The sequence below is a fragment of the Bos indicus genome, chromosome 13 (assembly GCF_029378745.1).
Source record: "Bos indicus isolate NIAB-ARS_2022 breed Sahiwal x Tharparkar chromosome 13, NIAB-ARS_B.indTharparkar_mat_pri_1.0, whole genome shotgun sequence".
In the NCBI taxonomy this organism is placed as follows: Eukaryota; Metazoa; Chordata; class Mammalia; order Artiodactyla; family Bovidae; genus Bos; species Bos indicus.
In genome coordinates, this window is record NC_091772.1 from 66762473 (window position 1) to 66789132 (window position 26660).

Below are 26660 nucleotides of genomic sequence, written 5' to 3' on the forward strand. Positions count from 1 at the left end.
AGAATCCACCTGCCAATACAGGAGACACAAGAGATGCTGTTTCAGTCCCTGGGCAGGAAGATCCCCTGCAGGAGAAAATGGCAACCCACTCCAGTATTCTTGCCAGGAGAATCCCATGAACAGAGGAGCCTGGTGGGCTACAGTCCATGGGGTCACAAAGAGCTGGACACAGCTAAGTGATGGAGTGCTCATGCATGCACATGGACACACACACACACACACACACACACACACACACAAGACACACTGGGTAAATTCCAGGGTTACCAACAGCCGTGGTGGTGCCAGCCCAGTAAAAAGAGGTCAGAAGTCTAGGCTGGCTTCACAGTGTTCCTTCAATCTCTTGGAAGTCTAAGGGGAAAAAAAAAAAAACAGAAACTTTTTCAAACCTACTGAGTGTTCCTTGGGCCATATTTGAAGCGACTTTTGTGAAGTTTGAAACTGGTTTTTAGGTTACTGCTAAGCAAAAGTCAGGGCTTTTTTTAAGTTGCTGAAGGAGTTTTTCTTGCACTCTGTTCTCACTCAAAAGCAACTAAAGAGATTTTACTCAGACCTTTTTAAAAAAAGATTAGCTCTGGGGCAGAATCCGAACATGAAAGGTTTCAGTTTGAAAAAAAGAAGTTTCAGTAAAGTTCTGAGTGAATATCAAGTATGTAACTTCAAGCTCCTCTTCTTTGCAAGAAGGGTCTTGAATTTTTATGGATTTATTTGTTTTTAACAGCTTGAATTCAGGGGAGTCCAAGGAGGGCTGGGAACACATGATGTCCTTCGGGAATGGACCTGTGTTCAGTATCCATGCTAAGCATTTGCTTTGTTCTGCCAGCTGTTTGATCCATTCCAAGGCAAAGCTCAGATCCAGAGTGAGAACTGGTAGAGGGGCTCTCCCTTTGTGTAGAGCGACAGTGAGATGAATAGGAGCTCTGCTGTTCTCTTGCCCTGGTATTCTCTTCCCTTCTCACTCACGCCTGTGAAACACCTCTCTTTCAGGTTGACAGGCTGATGGAATTGCATTTTAAATATCTGGATGCAGTGCAGGTGGCCGACAAGAAGATTGAAGGGGAAAAGCACGTATGTATCCCTGCCTGTCTCTTGCCAGCTCTTCTTGACTTGCACTCCATTTGGGTCCCTGTGCACCCCATGTCTTCTCACTGGACAGGCCAGGACAAAGATGCCACCTGCCCTCATGTGCCAGTTAGCATGTCATCCTGAGTAGGGGGTGGTCTGCCAGTGGTTATAACTGCTCTTCTAACAGGATTGAAGTCCCTAAAGAGGGCGGATGTGTACGGTCGAGCCAGGGCTGACCTGGGAGTCTGGGTGGTAGCGCAAGTACCCCTGACAAGAGCTCCTCCTTGAAAACCTGACCAAGGCACAGTGCTGTGACTTGGTACCACCCTGGCAGAGTGTGTCTTGGCACACGCACTTGCTGGCTTCAGTAGTCACAGGGAGGCACTGGAAGGAAACTGGGAGGTCATTGAATCCACTTCCTGCATTTGCAGATGGAACCTGGAGACCTAGAGAAGGGAACTCAGAGCTGTGCGGCCTGGCCCGCACACCGGGTCACAGTGACTGAGCCGCACTGTCTGATGCGATGGTTGCTGGGAGAGGTGAAACCTGCAGGCTGTCTTTCCTGAGGGGCCGGACTTAGCAGGGATGATACCCTACCTCCTGTATTTTCACCTCCTTCTGTTTTGTTCTCTGCCGTCTCTGGCCTCGGTAGCTTTCTCATCTGTCTCTTTAATCAGGACAGGTTCTCATATCTGTTGGTTAATGTCCGATTTGTATTCTCTTCCCTACAAGACATTCCTCAGTCTTTGGTCAGGCTACAAAATGATCCTTTTCTTGCTTTTTTCAGAGTCGTTTTCTTTGTGATCTTGGTTTGCTGTATCACTCTCTTTTTTCACTCTTCTTGCCTTAAAGACACACTTGAGGCTTTGGAGCCTCACTGGTGGGAGCGTGCGCCTCCGCAGCCCCCACTTCTGTGTTGTTGGGGCAAGCCAGCCATGAGGCAGAGCTGTGTGCATTGGGAATCGCACAAGCATCTTCCCTCAAGCTGTGCCTCAGGCCAGGATGAGAGACTAGAGCTTGGGAAAGACAGTGACCTTGTTGTCTGTGTCCTTCTTAGCTACCCATTCCCTTTCACAAAATATACCTTCGTTTATAAATAGCAGGAGACAGTAACCGTGTGTATCATTCTTGTGGTTTCCTTGTGCTCTCTAAACCTCGTGCATCCTCAGATGTTTGTTGATTGATTGGATTGATTGACTGGGACTGTCGTCTTTTATATGATGAGACTACTACAAGACAAGCGGCAGAGACTAAATTCTGAGGCTGGGCTTCAGATACCAGCATATTCTACACACAGTCCTGTATTCACCCCCTCTATTTTATCCTTTGCTTAAACTTTCCTCTTCCATCTTTTCTTCCCTTTACAGCAGCTTGTACATGGTCGATACTGAGTGATTGTTAAAATGCCAGAGTAATGTATTCTTTTTCTTAGACTGAACGGTAATTAGAAACAGATTGAACTTTCCCTAGACTTTTGTAGGGAGACAGCCCCAGGACAACTAGAACTCCAGCTCTGATGGCGTCCCCCAAGTTATCTGCTGAAGGAGATTTTCAGGGCTGGTAGCAGGAACACCTGGGAGTCCGAGGACTAGGATTTGAGTGCAGGCACCTACCTCAAATTCACCCCTTGCCTCATCTCGTCACCACGCCTCATGTAGCCCGGGTTCTTAGCTATAACATGGCTTCAGCAAAAGGGGTCTCTCAAGTCCCCTCCAACTTAATGTTTTCCCTCAGGTTCAGGTGAACATACTTTGGTAACTCTGCCATTTTTTGAAAATGGAATAAATGAAAAGCATAGTAAGAGGTTGATTAGCTGCTGTCTTCTGTATAGAAGAGCAGCAGTCTAGTGGAAAGTTAAGCTTGAGGCGTAGGGAGCCAGATAAGCCTGGATTTGAACTTGAGCTCTGCTGCTTCCTAGCTCTGAGACCTTGGACAAAGGAGTTGACCTCCCCCAACCTTTTTTTTTTTTTGGCTGCACACAGGCTGGTTGTAGTGAGCTGGGGTTAGTTTCCGTTGCAGAGTGAGGGCTTCTCATCGTAGTGGCTTCTCTCGTTGCAGAGCTAGGACTCAAGAGGCTTAGTTGCTCTGCGGCATGTGTGATCTTCCCGAACCAGGGTTCAAACCCATGTCCCCTATGTTGGCAGGCAGCTTCTTAACCACTGGACTTACAGGGAAGTCCCCTCTCTGAGCTTTGATGTTCTCATCTGTAAAATGGATGTAACACCTCCCTTTCGGTGCTGTTATGAAGACCAAGCATAAAGTATGTCAGTACCTTGCTCAGTACTTAGCTGCTGCTGTTACTAGATTTTCCTAGCTTCCTTTGAAATTCCTGTGTAACTGTTAAGTAAGCCAGGCCCCCCTGTTCCTAAGAGCATCCTCCTTCCCAAATAACCCAGAAGGAGCTGTCCTAGCAGACCAGAGCATTGGCACCATCCGGTGCTTTGTCTGAGGCTAAGCTGGAATAAGCTTTGGTTTTTGCTTGTTGTTGTTTTTTCTTTTTTTTTGAAGGGGTATTGTTTTGTTTTCTGAGAGAGACCAGAGTAAGCTGTTGAGCATTCTGGAGCAGCTTGCATGGAGCTGTTAGGAAACTTGGCCTGCTTCCCACAAGATTATCTATTATCAGCACTGAAGAGAGTATGAAATTGATTAGCACTGATGGAGAGAAACGACTGCAGCCATTCTCCCCAGCATTCCCAGTGCTTCCGTGTGCCACAGGTGTGGGGCCCTGCCATTTCCTGACAAACATCTGTCTCCTTGATGCCAAGGCCGTTCAGCTGGGCCCTGGCAAACATTCCAAGGCTGTCAGTGCCCAGCAGCCTTGGTGTTGCTCAGGGAGTCGGGGCGGGCTGGGGGGCGAGGGGTGCGTTTGTGAGCAGCGCGCTCCGCCAGCACTCAGGCTCCTCCTGCCAGGTGAAGCTGCCTCCCAGGCGTAAAGGGACTTGGAACCAACAGCCTCTCTCCTGTCTCTCCTTCATGCAGTCTCCTCCCGCAAGTCACAGACAGTTTGTTGCCTCACTCCACCCTACTCCCTTTAAACTTGAATGTTCTACACCTACTAGGAATTCAGCAAATATTTGTTGACCAGAATTGAATCCTTGTTTTTCTTGATAACGTTGACTATCAGATCTGTAAGGAATAAATATCTCATATATTGTGCCAGGCCTGCAACAAAAACACCTTAAATAAATTGACCAAGAGAAGGGGGATCAGGTATTGACAGTCTGAGTGTCTCGGAGCCACCGCTGTCCCTGCAGACTTCAGACTGCCAAGGGCACCGTGCAGACGTCCACGGGTTTACAGTTGACCAGGACGCACCGAAAAGAATCCCGTCATGTGGCACGTGTTTCTCAGGCACCTGCTCTGTGCAGGCACTATCAGCTCGACACCGGCTTGGGGTGAGCGCAGGTTCAAGTGTCGAGAGAAAAAGGGGCCCAGGGAGCACTGCTACTGCTGCCGAGGGCTGGACGAATCCAGGGCGCGGGGGAGCCATCTGCACCTCGCGTCACCCTGAACAGTCCTGCAGATGAGGCAGAAGCCGAGCTGCACCTCACAGGGGGCGTACAGGGCATTTCCAGGAGCAGGAGCGAAGCAGCAGCAGCGGGAGGCCAAGTTAAGTTTGGGGGCCACTGTTAAGTTACATTCCAGGAACAGAAGGTGTGATGGGGGAGCATGGACTTTAGAGCCAGGCAGCTTCGGGTTCTCCGACTGCAGACACACAGCCTCATTTCTCCAGCTTTCTTTTCTTCCTTTCTGGTGTTCTGTTTTTTTGAGGTGCACATCTCAACCTGTGGGTGTGTGAGGAATTACACATTTCAGAATTCAGTGACATAGATATCACACAGGTGAAAGCTGCTTTCACAGGTCCTGGCATGGAGAGTTGCGAGAGAACCTTTCCTTTTTTCTCTGTGAGGACTGTTTCTACCACCAGGCCTCCGCATACACGTATTTTCTTCCTTCCCTTGTGCTGTTTTCTTCCTTCCCTTGTGCTGCGTGGTTTTGTGGGATCTCAGACCCACCCCCACCCCCACTTCTCCTCCTTCCTCTCCTGCTGCTGTGCCTTAGCTTCCTGTCTCATAGTCTTTGCTTCTCCCTCTGTCCTGCCTCTTCTCAAGCTGGTGCCTCCTTCCACCTTCAGGTCTCAGCCTAAATGTCAGACCCTCAGAGTGACCCCCCTGCCACATGTGAAGCAGCGCCCCCCAGCTGCCAGTGCTTCTTCCTGACCTGTGATTACTTTATACATTTGCTGACTCTCTCTCTCTCTGTGACTCTCATCCCTCTTGTTCATCATGTTCTTAGGACCTACTCAGTGATTAACATGCAGTAAATGAAAGACAACTACTCGTGAGTTAAAATTAATATTTGTCTGTGGGTATCAGGAAGATAGAGAGTCCAGAGTTTCCTACATTATATCTAAACTCTCATTGTTAACTCTAATTTGTATTTTCTCTGAATAGCCCCATCATCAAAAAAAATATTTTCTACAACTGTGTACATTCTGTGGCATACCTGTACCTATATTAAAACCCTCTTATTTAGAAGCGTCTGCAGGACAGACTGATAATTGTATTATATACAGACTTGGTTCCAGTCACGTTACTGCAAGAATCTGTTAACTAGCAAAGACTTCCACGTCCTGGGCAGTTGTCCACTGCTTTCTCATGTTATATTCAGTGTCCGTGAGACTCCAGGGCCACAGAGTATCTGAACATACCCTGGGGCTTCCTGGTTAACAAGATTTGACCTGAACTTTTAAAGGGCATGTAATTCTTGAGACTCTTGGAGTGAGCAGCAGTTCTCTGTGGTCTGTAAATACCCAGGGTGCTTGTCTCAGCAGATTTCACCTGACTCCCCAAGCAACAAGAAGCCCAGAAAATACCAAGGTCCCTGTTGTTGGGCAGATGTCCTGACTTCTCTGGCTTCTTCTGACTTCTGCTGGTTCAGTGTACAGGGATGCCAGGCTTCTGCATGTCAGAAATAAGAGATAATTGTTTAGGTACTGGCAGGGATTTTAAAAGAGGAAGGAAAGAGCCTTGGAGAGAGGTTTTCCTTTTTTTAGTTCCTGGGAAAATTATTCTCAGCAGGTTTATTCAATAAAACCTTCTCGCCACATACTTTGCACCGTAATGACGTACAAATTGCAAGCTAATTTTGCCACAGTTATATCATCCCAGGCTTTATCCTGGAAAGAAAAAGACGGACTTCTTGTAATGAAACAGCATCCACAGGACTTGATGGCTGAGAGAGACTTTGACGATTTCCTTAGCATCTGACCCTCATGTATAGATTTGTACAGAGGAGGAAAAGTGCAGGAGCAAAGGAGTGGGGTCCGTGATCATAAAGCACGCCTACCGAGCTGTGTAGATAATGGAAGTGTGAGACTGCAGTCAGGTCTTCTGCTAACTGTGCTGGAAGCTTCTGGGCAAGCCAGAAAAAAAAGGGAATCCTGCTGAGAGCTCCTCTCAGCTGTTCCTTGAACAGTGGTTCCCAAACTTCTCAGTCTATGAATTTGGCAGACCACAGCTTACAGCACATGCAGTAGAAGCCGGAGCTGGTGGGGGAGGGGATGGAGCAGTGCTTTCCCCTCCCTCCTGCTTCCCTCTTTCCTAGAGGCAGATTTAGCCAAATGCCCACTCCCCGCTCTCTCCTCCCTCCCTGTTTGCCCCCTTCCCAATCACAATCATCCTTTCTACCGTTAGAGGAGAAGCTGGGGGGACTTGGGTCCTGGCCCAACTCCTCTGCCTCTTCCCTTGCAGTATGGCCTTGAGCATTCTTTTAAAGAATTTTTTTTTTAATGTGGACCATTTTAAAAGTCTTTATTGAATTTGTTACAGTATTATTTCTGTTTTATGTGTTGGTTTTTTTTTGGCCACGAGGCCTGTGGGATCTTAGCTCCCTGACCAGGGATCGAACCCGTACCCCCTGCATTGGAAAGTGAAGTCTGAACCACAGGACCGCCAGGGAAGTCCCTGGCCCTGAGCACTCTGCTTTGCTTTTCTCATCCTCTCTGTCCTCCTCTCTCAGGGGGCTCACAGTCTCTCCCACAGCACTTCACAGAAGCCCTGGTTTTCTCGAGGCTGGCTTGGGAGAGTGTGTGTGTGCTCAGTCGTGTCCAACTCTTTGCAACCACGTGGACTGTAGCCCACGAGGCTCCTCTGTCCATGGGATTTTCCAGGCAAGAATACTGGAGCAGGTTGCCACTTCCTATTCCAGGGGATCTTCCCAACCCAGGGATCAAACCTGCATCTATTTCATCTCCTGCATTGGCAGGCAGATATTTTACCACAGAGCCACAAGGCTGTCTTATATGTTGTCAGAATTCAGTGAATGAGTGGTCTAGCAGTCTGCTTGTTTGTTTTTAAATTTAGGTGGTTGATGTGACGCCACGTGTGATGGAGGCGTCATGCTACCATAGAAGGAACATGAACCCTGACATCATATAGCCCAGGTTTAAATCCCAGCTCTGCCAGACACAAATTCCATTCTTTTGGAAAATGCCTTACCTGGTGTGTATATGTGTGTGTTTTAGTTTTCATGGTAGCTTTATTAGAGGGGCACATGCTCATGTGTTAAGGCTGGCCTAACACATAGTCTCTTTTCTCTTTGCAAACTCTGGCCTGATATCCTTGGATTCTTATCAGAGCTGCTATCAGTTAGCTGTAAATTCTCAGAAAAAAAAAAAGAAAAAAATCCCTTTCAGTAATTCTCCAGCCTGTTTCCCCTGCTGAAAATGACTTGCAGTCCCTCGTCTCCTTCTCTCAGTCTGCCCTGTTTCAGAAGCTCTTGGAAGAAGATTTTGTTTGGCTGTTGTTTGTGCCTCCTCCTTCTCCACTTTCCTGTTTCTCCCTTTACTCTGGAAGAAAAAGGGAAATTGGCCTGTTCTCAGTGGCAGGGCAGTTCCTGTCCATGACTACACGTGACTACATAGTAGCAGTGACCCCCGCTGCGGTTCTGAGCCATGTCCCGCTTACTAAGGAAAGAGGGATTCCTATTGCTTCATAGCAGCTTCTTTTATGACTGTCTCCTTCCATCAGCGAGGGGCAGCTGGCCGCCTGTCAGGGGCAGATTAGAGCGTGGCATCCACGCGCTCATTTGGAGGCTTGCAACTTGCCTGCGGAGAGAGATAGAGGCACCTGGCAAGGTGGTGATTTGGTAGCACTCTGAAGACAGATTAACATTTAAAGTGAGGATGTGGCGGGGGGTGGGGGAACACACACACAGCCCTGCAGCAATGGCACCTTGATGCCACACGCACCACCTCCTTGTGTGTGTCTTTGGAGATGAATCTGTTTCTTTTAGCAGCCCCCAGACAGGCTTATGCTGCCCTGAATTGCAGTCTGTTCTACTTAATGCGCTATTCACTGAATAACCATCTAAGTTTTTATTCAGTCCTCCCTTATGGAATGAACAAAATAAAACCTTTCAGATTGTCTTTTTTTCTTTTTTTAACTCTCCTGAATTACACGTGGAATTTGCTAGTCTAGCTAGAGATCCCTCCTCGGTTTTTGTTTTTTTGTTTTTTTCAGTTTCTTCAATTTATAAGAAAAAGGCAAAAGAGCTAGATGACCTTACATTTAATGCTGGTCATTTGCAGTGGTTCCCAGATACAGCATGAAGAAAAACCCCATCTATTTGCTCATAGGCTAATCCTGGAAAAGGTCTATAAAACAAAGACATTTTGAACTAGGGAAGTGATCACAGGCTTGGAGCCAGACTCATGTGGGTTTTTATCCTGTCTCCAACACTTACTCAGCTCTGAGCTTTGTGACCATGGGAGAATTCTCCCCTCTTTAAACCTCAGTTTCTTATTTAAAGTGGAAATAGTTATGATTCTTATTACCTCTTGGGGTTTAAGGAAAAGTGAGAAATTCATGAAAGTGAGAATTCAAGAAATTCACTGTGCTAAGCACAGTGCCTGATAAACAGTGAGGACCCAGGAAATTTTGCCGTTATTATTCCATTTTTCCCGCCCAGCCTTCCCTCCCCCCATATTTATTTGTTTGTTTGTGTCTTAGTTGCAGTATGTGGGATCTTTGTTGCATCATTCAGAGTCTTTCACTGTGGTGCACAGACTCTCTAGCTGTGATGCGGGCTTAGTTCCTCCATAGCATGTGGGATCTTAGTTCCCTGACTGGGGATTGAACTCATGTCCCCTGCATTGCAAGACGGATTCTTCACCACTGGACCACCAGAGAAGTCCCTCGCCCATCCTTCGTCAGAGTGAAAGGACTAACAGGAAAAGGTCTTAGACTAGGAAATCATATCCCACTAAAGTCTCTAAGCAAAACTCAGTGACAGTCATTTGATGTCTATCTCAGTTTTTCCATCTGTGAAATCTGAAAATGGTATTTCCTGTGCACAGACAACCTACAGCAAGTGACGTTAATGCAGGTCCTCTGCTCTGAAGAGTAAAAAAATGCCATACATGGATGTTGAGTTGTCATTGCTTCACAGAGAAGACGGTCACCTCCCGTCTTCTCAAACGTGAGAGTTGAATGCATTAGCTTGTGAAGGACATCCTTTAAATCTTAACTCTCATGCCCTATTTCAAATATAGTTCGACATGTATATAGATTTTCACTTAGAAATTGGGTAACGTACAATATCTTTACCATACTTAAGGAGGCTACTGGTTTGGGGGAATTTCTCTTTAATCTCTATTAATCATGTTCCCACTTAAGAGCATTCAATTTACACACTCATATTGTTTTAAAATAGCCCCTCTAATATACCAGCAAATCCAAGAGTTGTCTCTTTCTTACAGGGAAGTTACTTTGTTGACAGGATGAGCTAATTGTCAGTGCTCAGCACTTGCTGTTGAGGTGACGACTACTGGAGGCATGTTTCCCAGTGGCTCTTCTGACTGTCTCGGAGCACTGCCTGTCAACAGCTCTAGTCTATCAATTTACCCATATGTGGGCAAAAACCCATTGCTTCTGGCTGTTAAAGCACTTCAGTCCTAGATTTGCCACAGGTTGTCAAAGCTAAAAGGCACTTCAGGATGATCAGGGAAAGAAATCAGGGAAGACAAAAGTCAGCCCTGTACACTCCCCAGCCTGAGACTGGAGTTTACAGTGTCAGTAGATTTCAGTGTTCTTCCCCAACTAAGCTCCAGCTTGGCCTCACAATACTTTGCCAATATGGTTCTCTATAGCCATTCTAGTGGATTAGAGTTGGCGCTCAGGAACCCTATTTCCCTTCGCAGATACAGTTCAGGCTTCTAGTTTCCAAGCAAAGAAGCCGCGGCCAAAAAATGTAAATGACTTGCCTATGGACCCTAGTAATTTGAGTTGAGATCTGATCCCGTTTGCTTAGTTCTTTCAGATGTCTAGCTCTTTTTCCTCACACTCAGAAATCCAAAGAACAGTATCAGGTCTTATCACAAGATCAAATTGTTATCTAGTATCTTAGAAACCAAGAAAAGGAGCCAGAAATTCATTAATCCATTTATAAGAAGTTGGCTCTGTTCACACACAGTAAGACAGGCGTGGATAATAAAGGTGACATACCATCCTACTTCTTTTTTAAAAAGACCAGAACTTAAGAAGATGTGCCTTAAACAACTGTTACCCAAACTTCTTTATTTTCCATCAGAATAATACATAATCACCTTGCTTTTTTTTAATTTCCCTTTAATCATGAGGTACACACTTGTGCTCACCTTCCCTGAATCCACTCAGCAGCAAATATTCCATGCCACAGAGTTGTAACAGGCTAGATTAGGTGCTGTCCTGACAGCAGTCACCATCTCTCCGTGCTGGTTTCTCTGATGCTTCTAAAACTGTCAGGGCAGAAACTCCCATCTTCGAAGCCAATCTCTGTTTCATCTTTGTGTGTGTTCAGTGCAGTTATGGTGATGCCTCTCCTGGAAATGAACTGCAATCCTGTCTCAGATCTGCATTTGAAAATTTCACTTTCAAATCATGCGGCCTCATGTCTAAAAGTAGAATGTCGAAGTGAACGTTGTCGGAGTCTTGAAGTTCTGGGGAAGGAGGAAAAAATAGGGTTTGGCAGTGCTCTCTTGGGTCCATCCTTTCCACATGACAACATTTGGAGAAACTGGAAAGTACAGTACGTCTGGTTAAAAGAGGATCAGATTATCGGGAAGAGTGTGAAAAGGAAAAACTACCAGGGCACTTCTGATGTAATTGGAGAAATTTAATTTTGCTAAGCTCTGTTCCTAAGCCATTCTACCACTCTAATTTAGTATCTTCCTTTGTTCTCCAAACAGCTCTAAAATCTGTCATGCCTCTGCAGACATGGTAGCATGAAGAGAGAGCACAGACTTGGATTTGAGTCCCCTGTCCTCCTTCCCACTAACCTTAGGGAGGTTGTTCGGCCTGAGTCAGTTTCCTCATTGGAAATAGGGGCGATGATCCCTATTGTTGTCGTTGTTCAGCCACTAAGTCGTTTTTGACTCTTTGCGTCCTGATGGACTGTAGCATGCCAAGCTCCTCTATCTCCCAGAGTTTGCTCTGAGTCATGTCCATTGAGTTAGTGATGCTATCTAAGCATCTCATTCACAGTATTTGTGGGAAGTAATGGAGTCGGTGTAGGTAAAGCACTTGGCACTATACTAAGCCCTCAGCAAACACAAGCTTCTCCCGCAAGGCAGGTAGATGGTGGTGGCAATGGTTACTATTCAGACTGCCTCACACAATGCCTGGTATTTAGTAATCAATCAAAAACTATGATGTGCCAGGAGCTAAGATCTAATAAGCAAAGAAACACTGCCTTCTATCTCTGTTAGTAACAGTGGTATCCCACTGTTGTGGGATACTTCCACCCTCACCAAGCTGACCCATACACTCCCTTCTATCTCTGTTAGTAACAGTGGTATCCCACTGTTGTGGGATACTTCCACCCTCGCCAGGCTGACCCATGCTGTTGTTGCTCCCTCTGCTTGGAGTGTGCTTTCCAGCTTGTCATGCTTCTTCAGAATCCAGCTCAAATGTTATATTTTCCTGGAACTCTCCTGATAACCCAAACAAAACAAATGTAGCCTCTCCTTCTGGCACTCAGTACAATTTGCAAGGTCCTTCATAATGGCCATTACTACATTTAAAAAAGAAGTTTGTTCATACCTGTTAACCTCATTAGCCTTTAATCTCCTTGATTCTGTAGACTGTCCTATTTATCTTTGCTGCCCCCAGCACATCATATAATAGCTGGTTCATAGTTAGTGTTCAGAAACACTGAGCTAGTGTTCTTTACCAGTGGATGGATGAATATGTTTCTCCCCAAGTTTCCAGGTTTGCACTGAGGGATTGGTCTCTCTTCTCTCTCCCCCTCCATCCCTCTTCTCTTCTCTATCTGATCTGCTTCTCATATAGGCTGACACTGTGCAACCTACGAGCTGTACACTTTGCCTACCTCTCAACACTTGAAGCCACTGTGTCCGTCAGACAGGTGTTCACACATCCTCATTCACTTTCCCGCACAGCATAGTCTGCAGCTCATCTTGTCTCACTTCTCTGGCTGACAGATTCACAAATGCTTTTCCAGAGTCTGCTTTGCAGAAAGTAATATGCAAGGTGCTTTGTAGGGTACAAGTTTTTAAATATCTCAGGAAAAATTTTATAAGGAATATCACATTTTAGACTTTAAATATATTATGATAGAGATTGGGATGTGGGAAGAGTACCAACATTACAAGCAACCGTGAGGGGGCCAGAAAAGGGAGGGCAGGCCTGTTTATGCTGTGTGTGTTGCTGGGGGGACGGCCAACGAGCAGAAAGTATGAACAGCATAATGCATTTTGCATAAGGCTTCAGGCCACAAAAATGCCTTCAGTTGTTTTTTTTTTTAATATATATTTCTCTGGCTGCACCGGGTCGTAGTTGCAGCACACGGAATCTCCGATCTTAGTTGCAGCGCATGGCATCTTTAGTTGCGGCATGCAAATTCTTAGTTGCCATGTGTGGGATCTAGTTCCCTGACCAGGGATCAAATCTGGGCCCCCTGTCTTGGGAGCACAGAGTCGTAGCCCCTGGACTGCCAGGGGAGTCCCTGCCTTCATTCTTAAGTCATTTGTCCTACTGCGTCTGCCGGTCAGAAGCCTTGAAGCCTTATCCAAAAGTCACTTCTTCCCAGTGTCTTATAACCAACCCTGATTAGCACCCACCACTTGTAATTACTTTAAACTTGTAGACGCACTGTATCCCTTTACTTTTTGATCATTTGATGTGTTGCTGTGATCTTCCCAGTCAGACTGGCAGCTCCTTGGTGACTAAGACCAGCACATCCCCTTAGCTTCATTCTTACTCCTTTTTCTGCCTTAACTCAGTGCTTGGAATGGTGTTCTTGCCACAGGGCAGTTAAGCAGGCTCCGGATCTGAGCACACCGCTTCATGTTAATCATTTCCACCTCAGAGATGAATCAGACAGGATTCCTGTCCCTGGGGAGTCCATATTCGAGAAACTGATAATTATGTAATTATGAACAACTTACTTAACCTCTGTGTGCCTTGGATTCTAATTTGTACAATGGGATTAATATCCCTTCCCTGCTCGCTTTAAATTTGGTAATAAGGACCATATATATAATAACACTTTAAACTCCACCGCATTATAGAAATGTGAAGTATTAGCCGCAAATGCTTTTTGCATGAGTGGAAGTCAAAGAGTAATTTTCCTTCCTGTGCCCCCAGCTGTTGAACACTTAGGAGTTGTGGAGCAGGAAGCTATGATTATGAACAAATGAGAAGCTGAAGAGGCCCTTCTATTTTTAAACTCCTTGGACATCAGTCGGGTGCTCCGTGACTACCTCATGACTATTAACACTATCACCAGATCACCAAAGAACTTGCTACTACACAACACTCTGAATTAGTGGCGGTGCTTTACCAGGCAGCGCCGGGCCTGGCAAACCTAGAGCCTTCTTTTGCCTCACAGACAGAGGCCTTTAGGAACAAGATGAAAAGTAGCTACAGGCAGGCCCCCTGGGCAAATAAAGAAGCGCATTATCTGCGTCTAAATAGTCTCTGAAGGATGCTGGTTGGAGATTGATGACCACGGTGGTAAGTCCTTCGAGTTTGGGAGAGTGGAAAGCAGGGTCCCCAGGGCTTCCATCAGTGACAGGTGCCTGAATTGTCAGAGGGAACCATGGCCGTAAAACCACTGACAGAATTAAGAAATGGATTGTTGTCATCAGAAGCATGTATTCACACCTGTCTTCTTAGACCAATCTGCTAGTCGTGCAGAACGAGTCCCTCACCCAGTTCCGACTCTTGACAGCCTGAAGCAGTTATGTCTCTTTCCTCTCATTCACCGCGTGGATGTTTACTGAGCCGGGGATGTAAAGACAGAATTCAGTCCCCACTTTCACAGAGCTCACAGCCCACCCTCATGAAACAGAGGGAGTTATAGAAACAGGGAGCTGATGGTAACTGAAATCAGTGTGGATATGGTGGGCCAGAAGACAGCGTGCCGTGGAGTGGCCTGCAAGGGTGCTGTCCAGAATTTTGGAAAGGAATTTTGTTATCCTTAAATGATCAAGGAAGGCTCTGTAGGAGAGGTTGCTTTACAGTGTTGGCATGAGAGATATCCCAGAACCCTTAGGAAGCAAGGCATAAATGCCCTGAGATGGGAAGAAGAGCTGTCTTGGCAGAGGTGGTAATCCTCTGGATGGGGGGCTTTGGGGTGGAGTGGAATGAAAATACGCCGCAGTGACTGTGGTGGTGGTTGCATAACTGACTACACGCAGAACTGTTGCTTTAAATGGTTGAATACTACGGTACATCAATTGTATCTGGATAAGCCAGGTTTGTTTTTTAAACAATCAACTATATAAGAATATATATGGGGAGAGCAAGTCTGATACGTCTGGGTTACAGAACTTTAGGAAAGAGACTCCCTAAAGAGGAAAGAGATTAGCTCTTTGACCTTGAGGAAGTATTGAACTCGTGGAATGAAACGGAAAGGTTGGTGTTTTGTATCTAACGAAATATAAGCCAAAAGGGACACGTAGAATGGGTACCTGCACCATCAGAAGGGCACCAAAACAGATATAGAGAAAGTGGACCTCTCCTCCCTAGGTTAATTTAATTTGGAAGAAAAAGAGAGTTAAGTATATCTTGTAGAGAGGTTACTGATGGAGGCGGGAACCAAAGAGTAAAGAATGAGTAGAAGCAGATATATAGATTTATGTCCCCATCAGCTTATTTTTTTCAGGTTGAATGTGTGGATGAGATCATTTTGGCCTTGAGTCATTGTATAGACAAAATAATGGACTTTAGTCTTGACTCCGTGAGCCTCTAGTCGGTTAACAATGAGAACGTAAGATGCTTTAGAATAAGGAGACGAGCAGGAGGCAAATGAAGGCAGAGTGGTTTTCTTTTGTTGTTGTAGTTGTCGTTACTATTCTTTTGTGAATCGTGAGAGGACTAGAAACCTATTCTTTCCTCCTCCACTCACCGTCTGACTTTTGTTCCCCAATGTTCATTTCTTTCTAGGACATGGTCCGGCGTGGAGAGATCATAGACAATGACATCGAGGATGAGTTCTACCTCCGGCGCTTGGATGCTGGGCTCTTTGTCCTCCAGCACATCTGCTACATCATGGCAGAGATCTGCAATGCCAACGTGCCCCAGGTAGGAGGGGCTGCCCTGGGTGGGCCCATCCATCCCTGCCTCCTTGCCTGCCACCGGCTTAGGGAAGAGTCTCTCAAAGAAGGAAGTGGATCACACACTCCTTGAATTCCTTCACTCTACGTGGGGCCTCTTTCTCAGGGATGGGGGGTGAAGTGAATACTTGCAATATGATGTATTCTGATGTCTACCAGGACAAATGATGCTCTTTCTTTCTCTGTCCACTCTTTCTTTTCCTTATTAGATTCGCCAGAGGGTTCACCAGATCCTGAATATGCGTGGAAGCTCCATCAAAATCGTCAGGCACATCATCAAGGGTGAGTTGGATGTTGCTTGTGTCTGGGGCTCCAGGGAATTAATTAGATGATGCTTTCTTTCCATCTGTGTCTATATGCCTGGAATTTGGTGCATAGCATTCTCTGCACTGCAGGCTTAAGTGTGTTGTCCAGTTCGGTCTGTGTCCAGATCATCCTGTCAGAATACCAAAGACTAACCTAGTTAATCTCTGCCTCTGATTCTCCACTTCCAGAATTTTAAAAACACAAACAAGAAGCACTAGGGATTGGAAATTAAGACACACACACACACAAACACACAAAAACCCAGGTCCAAACTGCATGTAGTGAAAGGAAATTGCTTTCTTAGGGGAAAAAAAAAAAAACTAATAAGAACTACCTGGAATTAAGGCAGAAAGAAGTGAGTTTGAGGCAGGAGAAAAAGCATGCGTGCTTTCCAGTGCTAGCTCTGCCTTCCCCCAGCTGTGTGAGCGAGATCTAGAAGAAATTTGGAAAAGTTCATGAGATGCTACATGACAGCATCCAGCCTAGTGGCCAGCACACAGGAAATGCTCGGGTGAATTTCCTTCACCTTGCCCAGCGGGCCCCTCAAACACTGTTGCCTCTTTGGCTGGACCTGACTCAGCTGGAGCGGCTCCCGGGAGGCCCCTGGTCGGTGAGCATGCTCTCAGTCAGCTTTGTGGTGCAGCGCCCGCCCTTGGACCACTCAGCACAGACCAGCCCACGTGGCAGCGGGAGCCTGTGCTGGACTTTACTGATAACACCAGAGTTTAGAGTCATGGTGGACGGGACCGCAGCCACATCGTGTCTCTCTCTGACCCTCGTTCTGCCCACTTCTTAGCTGAGGAATTAGGCTAGATTTACTTGAAGGGTGTGCGGATAAGTGGCTTATAACTCCCATTACAGGTGGGAGATGAAATGTGAAGATAAATGATATATATAATAGAGTGAGGAGACGTTAAGAGCCCTGGGTTCTGGGATCTGGCTCCTGGAAGTGAATCCTGTTCCTTCTGTTTGCGGTGCTACATCAGGCAAGATATCCAATTGCTCAGAGACCTCCTAGCATAGGTAAAAGGATTAAATGAGATGATGTATGGAAAGTATCTCCAGTTCATAAGTTCTTGGTAAATGCTAGCCGAGTATTTGCTATTTGCTTGGTAAATGCTATTGTGAGTATTATGAAATGTGATGATAACTATCGTCAGCAGTGTTACAAGTGAGGCAGGACTAATATCCCATGGGAAGCTGTGTGGGAGTAGGAACATTGAGCTGGGTCTTAGACATTCCAAAACAAAGAAACCGTGTGGGTGAAAACCTAGGACTGGAAGCCACATGATCATCACTGCACTTCCCGGCGCGTGGGGATGGTAAATCTTGTGCCCATTTTGCAGATGGAGCCTATGAGGCACTGGAATTTATTGTGTTCCCCCTGAGAAAAAGGAAAGGGGGAACCCGTTCATGAGCCTCACCTAGCGTCTCCCGTAGTGGCATCCTGGGTGCTCCCTTCTCCCCGTCAGTGTCACAGTCGCGTGAGTTACTGCTTCAGGTGTCACGCCGCCTCCTCCCTCAGGTGCGGCTGTGGCGATGAGAAAGCCCAGCCTCTAAAGGACATTCATTTTCAATGCCCACACGTTCAATTAGAACTTTTTGTGACTCTCAGCTCTGCTGTCTTACATTTAAGCTTCTCCCTGCACCTCCATCCCCATGATCAAAATAGTGATCTTTTGAGAAAGGAAGAGTGTTTTTAACAGCTAGTAGGGGGATGCTTTTCTTCCTGACATCCTAACGTGTGTACCCGAGGTTATTCAGGATTTTCAGTTGTTGCGAGCCAGCCTCAGTGCCCCTTAGAGCCCGATTTATTCCCCGAGTGCCTGTTAAAGTGCTGGGCGCGTACTGGGTGCTGAGTACACATTTGTTGATTGTCTGGCCGGGTGAGCAGGTGAACAGCCTACACAGATGCTGCGTTCATTCCACCACTCTTGTTCCTCTCCCCAGTCGCTTTCTTTCCCCCACTGTCCAGGCTCTCAGGTCCCTCCTTCCAGACCCAGGTCCGGCCCTTCAGCTCTCTCTCCAGCCCCCTTCACAGCCAGTCCCTTAGTAAATCTGCCATTCCTGCCTCCAGCCTCAATCCGGAATCAATCCACTTCTCTCCGTCTGTTATTTCCCATCATAGCAGCGTGTTTCTTTCTTTCCTAGCCCTTATCACAGTCTGTAATTATTTTTATTTATGTCTCTGTTTACTTGTTCTGTGTGTCTCATGCATTAAAATGTAAGCTCCGTGATGCAGGGCCATTGGCTTGATCCCCGTGTCTCCTCAGCACCTAGAGCAATGCCAGGCGCATAGTGGACACCCAGGGAATATTTTAAACGTTGTTGAATTCAGCCCTACCCTTGTGTGCATTTAAATTGGCAGATATTTACTGAGACTCCTCAGGGCTCAGCACAGTGCTAATACTGTACTACTGAGGTGTCACACAGCTCCTGCCCTCATAGAGTTTTTAGTCTTTTGGGGGGACATGGTTTAGTCGCTAAGTCCTGTCTGACTCTCTGCAACCCCATGAACCTTAGCCCGCCAGGCTTCTCTGTCCGTGAGATTATCCGGGCAAGAATGCTGGCGTGGGTTGCCATTTCCTTCTCCAGGGGGTCTTCCCCACCCAGGGATCGAACCCACGTCTCCTGTTTGGTAGGCAGATTCTTTACCACTGAGCCAAACAAAATACATGCTTCAGCAACTACTCAGCCAGTATTGCTGGGTGCCAGGCTCTGTATCCAGGACTAGAGAGACAGGGAAGAATCAGCAAGATCCCTGTCCTAAGGGTTCATGGTCTAGTGGGAGAAAGACTTGAAACTAATTATAACGTGATAAGTGCTGTGTTGAAGTTGTGAACAGAGTGTTAAAGGAGTGATAAGGAGGCAGTAATGGAGGCACAGGCCACACCCAGGAATCCCAGGGAAGAGAGAGGATGCTCTCAGGACTGGGAAGGGTGTCGGGGGGGGGGGGGGGGGGGGGGGGGAAGCATATCCCAGGCAGTGGGAGCAGAGGCCTGAGTTGGAACAGGACGTCAGTGGCCTTCATACAGGGTCTCCCCCATCAGGGGAGGCCACGCAGGGATGCGGGAGGCTGGAGCATCAGGTGGGGTTGGGAGTGTTTCTGGACAAGGCTCTCAAGTTCTGTTGGGTACACGGTGAGTTTGGGGGGACAGGCAGTGCCTGCACCCCTTTGTTGGCCAGCAGAGAGCAGACATTCTCATTCGGGCAGGAAAAGTGCTAGTTTGGACGACTGTAAGTCTTTACAAGGGAGGTGATATTTAAAGCCAGGGAATCAGATGCCACTGCCCAGGTCAAAGATGTCCTCAGAGGATGCTGACCACAAAAAACAAACAAACAAAAAAGCGTTCTCTCCAGATGGAAGGCTAAGGTTATAATAAAGGGCTCACACTGGCCCCAGGAGCCCGTCTGTCTGCTGTGTTGGGTGGCAGAGCTGTACCACGGTCCACCTCAGCCTGTGAATGCGGTCCAGCAAGCACTCTCCAGACAGTGCTGAGGTTGAAAAGGGGTGAGGCTACCACGGGACTAGGTCGGGGGCGATGACTGGGCTTCTGCTTTTAGGCCCACCTCTTAAAAGCCTTCACTCCCTCCCCCAGCCTTCATTCCATCAAAATGCACAAAAAAACAAAGCCTCATAAAGAAAACCAGCTCATCAGTCTGTCCTCTTTGATTTTAATTTTGTTTTTTGGTTTGGGTTGCTTCCCTTTTTTTTTTTATCATACTAATTAGATGCAAGCTTTTTTCTTTGATTTTATGGCCTACATATTTCCCAAGTTTTGCTGGCAGGATGACAGCTGATGGATCCCTTGGGGTCTCAGGAAAACGCTGATGAGGCAGGCCCAGCAGGGGACTCTTCCCATTTTATTTCTGTCCCCTTTCTCACAGTTTCCCTCCCTCCTTTTGTACTGGGGGTGCCACGAGAGCTAGAAATAATTGATGGCTCATTAAAGTGCCTCGGTCTGCAGGCTGCATACTCAGTGCTCCTGAAGTCCAGCCTTCCCTGAGCGGGTAGCCGCTCTGGCCTGATGCCTGTGGCACCCACCTGGGGGGCAGCGGTCTCCGTACTAGAGAAGGACCACGTGCTCCACACGGGCAGTGACAGTGGTCCTGCCTTTTATCTTCTGGTGCCTAGGCCACGCATGCCACAGAGAAGGGGCTCGGCTAATGTTTACTGGGGATGCACTTCAGGCTTCTTTATGGTGTTCCTGAAATCAGGGTCACAGTAGGTAGAGTGGTCACTCCCAAGCACATCCTCTGTGCCAGGCTTCTAATGTTTGTTCTCCGGTTCTCACAAAAGCCCTAAAAGCAGGATTACACTCTCCATTGTGCCCACAAGGAAGCCAGGACCTGCGGAGGTTAAGCGGCATTACCCGAGTCGCTCTTAATGCAGGAAAACTGGATCCAGACTAAGTCGGTCTTTCCATCTGGCAGAAAGGAAAGCTCTAACCAGTTGGCTGATACACTCCTCAAGCATTTCAAGAAAGAAAATTCAGGGTGGCAATCTTTTCAGAGCACCCAGCGGCATCACAGGGCACTCGGTGGGCTCCCTAGACACACCACGGAGACCCTGTCCCCAGGGGGATTCAGTCCCATCACATGAGGAATAAATAATCGCTACACAAAGCAGACTGAAGTCAGTGCTAAGAGATGGAGTGGGAAACAAGAAAGCACAGTTAATTCTGCAGGAGATGGAGAGAGAGCCTGAAGACCCAGAGAGGCTGCAAGAAGAGGTGCTTGTTTTTGTTTTTTAATTGTAAAACATGCACAGGAGTTACCATCTTAACCATTGCAGCCATCACCATCACCTGTCCACAGAACTTACTTTCATTTCAGCAGAATTGAAAGGCTGTACCCATTAAACCCTTCACTCCCCATTCCCCCCTCCCCTAGCCTCTGGCAGCCACCCTTGCATGTTCTGTCCCCATGAAGCTGATGACTAAATAAGAACGTGGCTTCTCGAAACCTGACACCTCCATAAGTAGACACAGGGGTACACTGAGTGGTCCCCTCGTTGGATGTGGAGTAGGACCTGTGACCTGGAAATACTTTGAGTATAAATACTTGTGCCAGGGCTTACTGTGGAAGCCTCCAGTGAATCTCTTGAATGTTTCAGTCACTGGTGAAAGTTAAGACCATGTGGTGGTAGGCTGTTTGGCAGAGGAAAGCTTAGAGGATTACTGACTCAAAAAACTCTCAGTGGTGGTGAAAAGTCTGAGCCAAAGACTTCAGAACGCTTTCAGAGATTGGCTCCTGGCCCTTTGATTTGCTTGTGTTCCTTATGGCTTGAAGTCCTTTCTCAGGAGCTCCTAAACATGTGTTCCCGTATTAATTTGGAGCACTTGGTAACCTGAGCTTGGCCTCTGTGATTTGCAAGCTACAGAAGCTGCTGGGATTTCTCTTTGATGACATGTTCGTGTGTGTGTGACTTCCACCAGGCCTTTGCTGCTGGAGCCTCTAGGATTTAGGGAGGTGGGAAAGGATCCTGAAGAGGGGCCTCTTTAACCTCGGGCAGCTACGTGCCCTCCCCCCAAGCAGTTCCTGCATCTATAAGATGGAGATGGATAACCCGCCTCCAAAGTTTGCTGTGAGAATTAGATGAGGTTCTGCAGTAAAGGGCTTCCATGTTGGCACATGATAAGTGTCTGATGACATTAGCTACCTTTACTGGTGTGGCTTGAGTCCCAGCTTACGTGGGAAGAGGTAGAACTGAGATGCACAATCCAGCAGGATTCTGGCTCTCTGTAACTTGGGGTAAGTTAGTAGATAACATGTGTGAGCCTGGGTTTCCTCCTCTGTAAAAAGCACACGGAAAGTGAAGATTGCCCCCAAGGATGGCTGAGATAGAGATGCAGCTGGGGACCTGGGACAGAACACTTGCTCAGTAAATGCAGATTCCTTCCTTCCCTTCCCTGCCCTCATCCTTTCACCGGTGCTGGCAACAGCCTGGACTCAGAGGCAGTCAGGAAAGCCCAACCCAGACCTCACTCTTCAAGGCCTGGTGGGGCGGGCGGGGTGGTGGTGCTTTTCCAGACAGCTGAAATGTCTGTGGGAAAACAGTCCATGGGGATGTGACGCTGTTAGCATCATAAGCAAAGAATAAGCTTCCTTCTGTTTCTCCTTAAGTAAGTTGCACTGTCATGATGTCCCTGATGAAACTTACACCCCCACTTGCAGCCCCAGCACAACATTCTCCTCCAGAGAAGCCACGTTAGTCCTTCCGCATCTATCCTTGTCGCTGAGGAATCTCTGTTAGACCTCAAGGGCCTTACTCTCCTAGTTTCTATTTCATTATTATTTCTATGTCTTCAAGGGTTATCAGTGTAAAAATGCTGACATTCCTCTTCTCCCCACTCACCCTTCCTCCTGCACTTTTTCAGAGGTGAGCATTTAAGGCTGAAGGTCCAGGGATCTGAACCGGGCTTGTGAGCGCCGGTCCCAGTCTGTGTCCTGGACAACAGTTCTTCCCCGTCTTCCAGTCGGGGTACCCCTCCCTCTCCCTCTTAACATAAACAGAATAGCTCAGATTCCATGTCTGAACAGTAAACCTGCTGTCTAAAGTTTGCTTTAATATGTATGCGTTCAACGCTGCTGCCTGTTTCTAAGCTCAATCAAAGCCTTTATTATAAGAGCATTTGAAAATGCTGGGGAAGGAGAGAAGGGAGTGGATGTATCTGCCCCGTCTTTCTCACTCTCTAGACCGACTCACTCTCTCCCCCTCCCTCTCCCTAACCCCGAAGTTGTCCCTTCATCTAGCATCTCTTTTTTCCCCTCCAGTCTCTCCCTTTCTTACACACACACAGCAAAGAGAACTCTTTCCCAAGACCTCTGGGAGGGATCTGTTCAATATTTATAAACTGCTGCAGCAGCCATAATAACCGGAGGTAGCTGGCACCACCACGGTTTGCTCCAAATAGGATTCCACTCTGGAAACAAAGAACAAGTCAGGGTCAGGGGTGGAGGGTGAGATGTGAGATGCACAGCTGGTACCAGCTGCCAGGGCCAGTGGGAGAGCACTCAGGGCTTGTCAGGTCTGCTTCTAGGGCCGGCTCGCTGTGGGCCCCTGGCCGCTCACCTGTCCCTCTGGGTTGCTGTACATTTCTGAGAGCCCTGTCAGCCCTGACATTTAGTGACCGGGCACGAGGGAGCATGGCCCCAGCCAGTACTCCACGTCTCTTCTGATTGCTGAGGCCCCTTGACCCCGGGACATCCCCTCCAGAGCCTTACCTGTTATGAGGATATTGACACCAGATGCCCTGCCAGAGCTGGACTGCCTTGGAGACTTTTTTCCACAAAGGATGGGGAACAGGCGGGGTAGGGTACTGCCTAGAGAAAAGGATGCCACTTTCGGGACCAGCTCCCCCGCCCCCCAGTGCCTTTGGAGGTGCCCTCTTGACTTCTCGCACATGTTCTTGGTTTGAATCTCAGCCCCTCTGCCATGCTGCACCTGGGCAGGTTGCTTCAGCTCTCAAATAAGCCTCAGTTTCCCCATCTGTAAACAGAGAAGGTGCTCTTTGCCTTGTAGGATTGCTGCAAAGATTCAGTGAGACAACATATATAAATGCCTGGCACATCAACAGTGTTGCCCACGTGTGAGGTCCCATTCCACTCTGTGCAGGACAGCCCCTCTTCCTCATTTTACTCCCTTCTTCACAGCCCGTCTCCAGAGAGCAGGTAATCTGACTGTTTCCTCCTTCTCCGCATGTGGAGCATCCAAGGAGACTTGTCCGTTGACGGGTGTTCTGTGTACCGTGGTGGCAGGCGTTTTTTTTACAGCCTTGGTAGCGGCGATTCAGCAAGGGGACTGATACAGACATTGGTGCTGTACTCTCCGCATCCCTGGAAAGCAATAAGGTCCCTCCAGGGAAGCTGGCTTTTCTTGGAAAAGCATTGCCCCAAAGGATCAGACTGTGTCTCACTTCCTTCTCTCCTGGGTCTGAGAATCCATTAGGAGAACAAAGTGTTAGTTCAGTCCATTAAGATTCTTGCTTTCAGGCCAGGCCTTTGAGGGTATTAAATGCTATAATGGTCATTTCTCTCTCTCCTGGGGCAGCGACTAGATCATTCACATGAGAGTAAAAAGATACCAGCCCAGAGCCTTCTCCCACCACCCACTTCCTGTTCTCCCATCACCCCAGCCCTCCCTTTAAGGAGCCTTCATGGAAGGAATCACAGCCATTTGCTGTTGGAGGTGATGGATGGTCCTCACAGGAGAGGATGATTTCGGGAGAGGAGGGACACACAGCTGGCACATGTCTGAATCCCGTATCGCCTCTTCCGGCACATGTCCAGAGTCATAAAGAGGACGGAGACATGCAAAAGTGGCAGGAGCAAGAGGATTGCCCCAGCACGGTGGGGGAAGGAGGTTGGGGGAAGGGAGGTGGGGGAGGTTTGCAGGCTTTCCTCCTTTCCCCAAGTCTTTGTCAGATTTGGATCTGCAGATGTTTTATTATGCAGATGCCTTTTGCAGGAGAGTTTTCTACTGTTCCACCTCTGGCCACCCCAGACAGGGGGCTGGGGGCAGACACGCAGGTACTCGTCCTGATTCACTGCTCTGGGAGTTTATTCACTAAACAGCCAGGAGTTGGCTGTCAGCCCGGCTCTGCTGGGAATTTAGCTGAAAGTGAGGCAAAAGCCCCTGCCTTCATAAAGCTGCCAGTCTGGATGGAGGGACAAGTAGAGGATCATCCAGAAGTCAGGCCTGTGATGGGAGACAGAGGCCCGAGGAGGGGAGCGGGAGTCAGAGGTGACTTGGTGGGACTTGTGTGGGATAGCAGTGAGAGACGTTACTGGCCTGAGCAAAGCAGGCTGGAGAAGGGAGCCGGTGTTTCTGAAACATGTGTTATCACTAAGCTCTTTACATGCATTTTCAGAGGGGAGACCATGCAAGGCCCCCTGGGACTGTGAGTCAGGGTCAGGATTCAAACCTGATGATGTCGCAGCATCTCCCGAGGGCAGGGGCAGGGCACGGTCAGCGCTCAGAGGAGCAGGACTGCCGTCCACCGGGCTCCGTGCCCCTGCTCGTGGGAGTCACCCCAGGAAGCCCAGGGCGCCACTCACCACCCAGCCCTGCCCTCTCGTCCCAGAGCTCCGCACATCATGTCTGTGCCATATCCCACTCCCTCCCACCTCCTAAAACCAGCTGCCCACATAACCTGGGGGCCTGGACACTTTCAAGAATAAAATGAAGGAGTGTTACGTGTTGTGCTGGGGTAACAGGTAAACTGGATACGTTTTCCCACCTTACAGCTCTGATGATGTCCTGTCATCAGCATCGTGTCCTGCATTCCCATTCTCTCTAGACGTATCTTCCTGGTCTGACTGAAACTGTGTCTCCCTGGGATGGGCCCACTCAGGTGGTACCTGCTTTCTCTCACAGGCCGTCTGCTGGTGAAGATGGGAGACGGGTCTTCCAGGCTTCTCCTGGGCACCTCTAGACTATTCCTCCTCCCTTTTTCCCAGAAAACACCCATTGGTTTGAATCTCAGCAGCAGTGGACTGTACCCCAGCCCCCGTCCTTGTGGCGTGGACAAGCCCTCATCCCTTGGAGGAGTTCGAGCTCACTGTCACCCTCTCCACCATCTCCACCTCTCCTGCTGTATTTCTTGGTGACTTCAGTATCCACGTCTCTTCCTCTCCCACCCCATCCTGATAGAGGCACTGTCAGGATACATCTGAAATCTGAAGACATCTCTCCTCCACCGTGACCTTGGGCCAGACCACCATCAAATCACATCCCCTTCTTTCTGCCCTTGGCCCCTTCACTGTGTCTTCCTTGCGGCAGCTAGAGTGAGCGCTGGTGAACAGACAGATCATGTCATTCCTCTGCTTACAGCTCTCTCGTAACTTCTCATCTCTGGGGAAGTGCTGACGGGCCCGCCTGCCCCATGCCCGCCCCGCCTGCTCCCCTTTCAGTGGGACTAGGTCTGCTCCCCACTGAAGCCCCAGCTCTGCTTGCCCCCTGCCGCTCTCTCCCAGATACTCCCCTGCACACCTGCTTCAGCACTGAAAGTGCCGAGTCCTCACCACTGGACCACTGGGGAGCTCCCGACATCAGCATTTCTAACAAGTTCCTACATGACGTTGCTGCTGGTGGTTGGGGTCATACTCAGAACCACCGGCTCTGGGGCAGTGCCTGCCCATAGTTAACACTGTGTGTGTTAAGTGGAGGAAGGCTCGGCCTGGAGAGGAACGCGAGCAGGGGCCAGGGAGTTGGTCTACCATGGACCTCGCGGTCAGGACCCAAGGAGTCTGGGCACAGCCACCGCTGTGGGTGCCCCTGGAGGCACACACCCCCAGGCGCCAGGGTTCAGGGAGAGGTGCGACATGACCCAGCCACGATGGCCCCCGCTCCCCAGACTCCCCCTGACCCTGCCTTTGTCTCCCCAGAGTACGCGGAGAACATCGGGGACGGCCGGAGCCCGGAGTTCCGGGAGAGTGAGCAGAAGCGCATCCTGGCCTTGCTGGAGAACTTCTAGGCCGGCTCAGCAGCGGGGCCACCCTGGGGCTCCTCCGGAAACTCTTTGTGGAGCTCAATGTGACTTTTGGACAAATTAAAGCTAGTTTTGGTATCCCCGGGCTGGTGTTCTTTGTACCGTCTGACCTTTAGCCGACACCTCTCCCCGCAGCGCTCACAGGACACGGCCAAGGAAGCTGGATGGTGGGCCTC

At 48.4% G+C, this 26660-nt stretch overlaps 1 protein-coding gene across 1 annotated transcript in view; it reads left to right on the forward strand.

Moving 5' to 3' along the window:
- The window catches only part of CTNNBL1 (catenin beta like 1), a 167006-nt gene extending 140444 nt beyond the window's left edge, over nt 1–26562 (forward strand). Inside the window, exons 13-16 of the mRNA XM_019972395.2 lie at nt 988–1068; nt 15516–15653; nt 15895–15967; nt 26381–26562. Coding sequence (XP_019827954.1) covers nt 988–1068; nt 15516–15653; nt 15895–15967; nt 26381–26469 — 381 coding nt within the window. The 3' untranslated portion in view covers nt 26470–26562. The remainder of the gene's footprint in view (nt 1–987; nt 1069–15515; nt 15654–15894; nt 15968–26380) is intronic.
- The last annotated feature ends 98 nt before the right edge of the window (nt 26563–26660 follow it).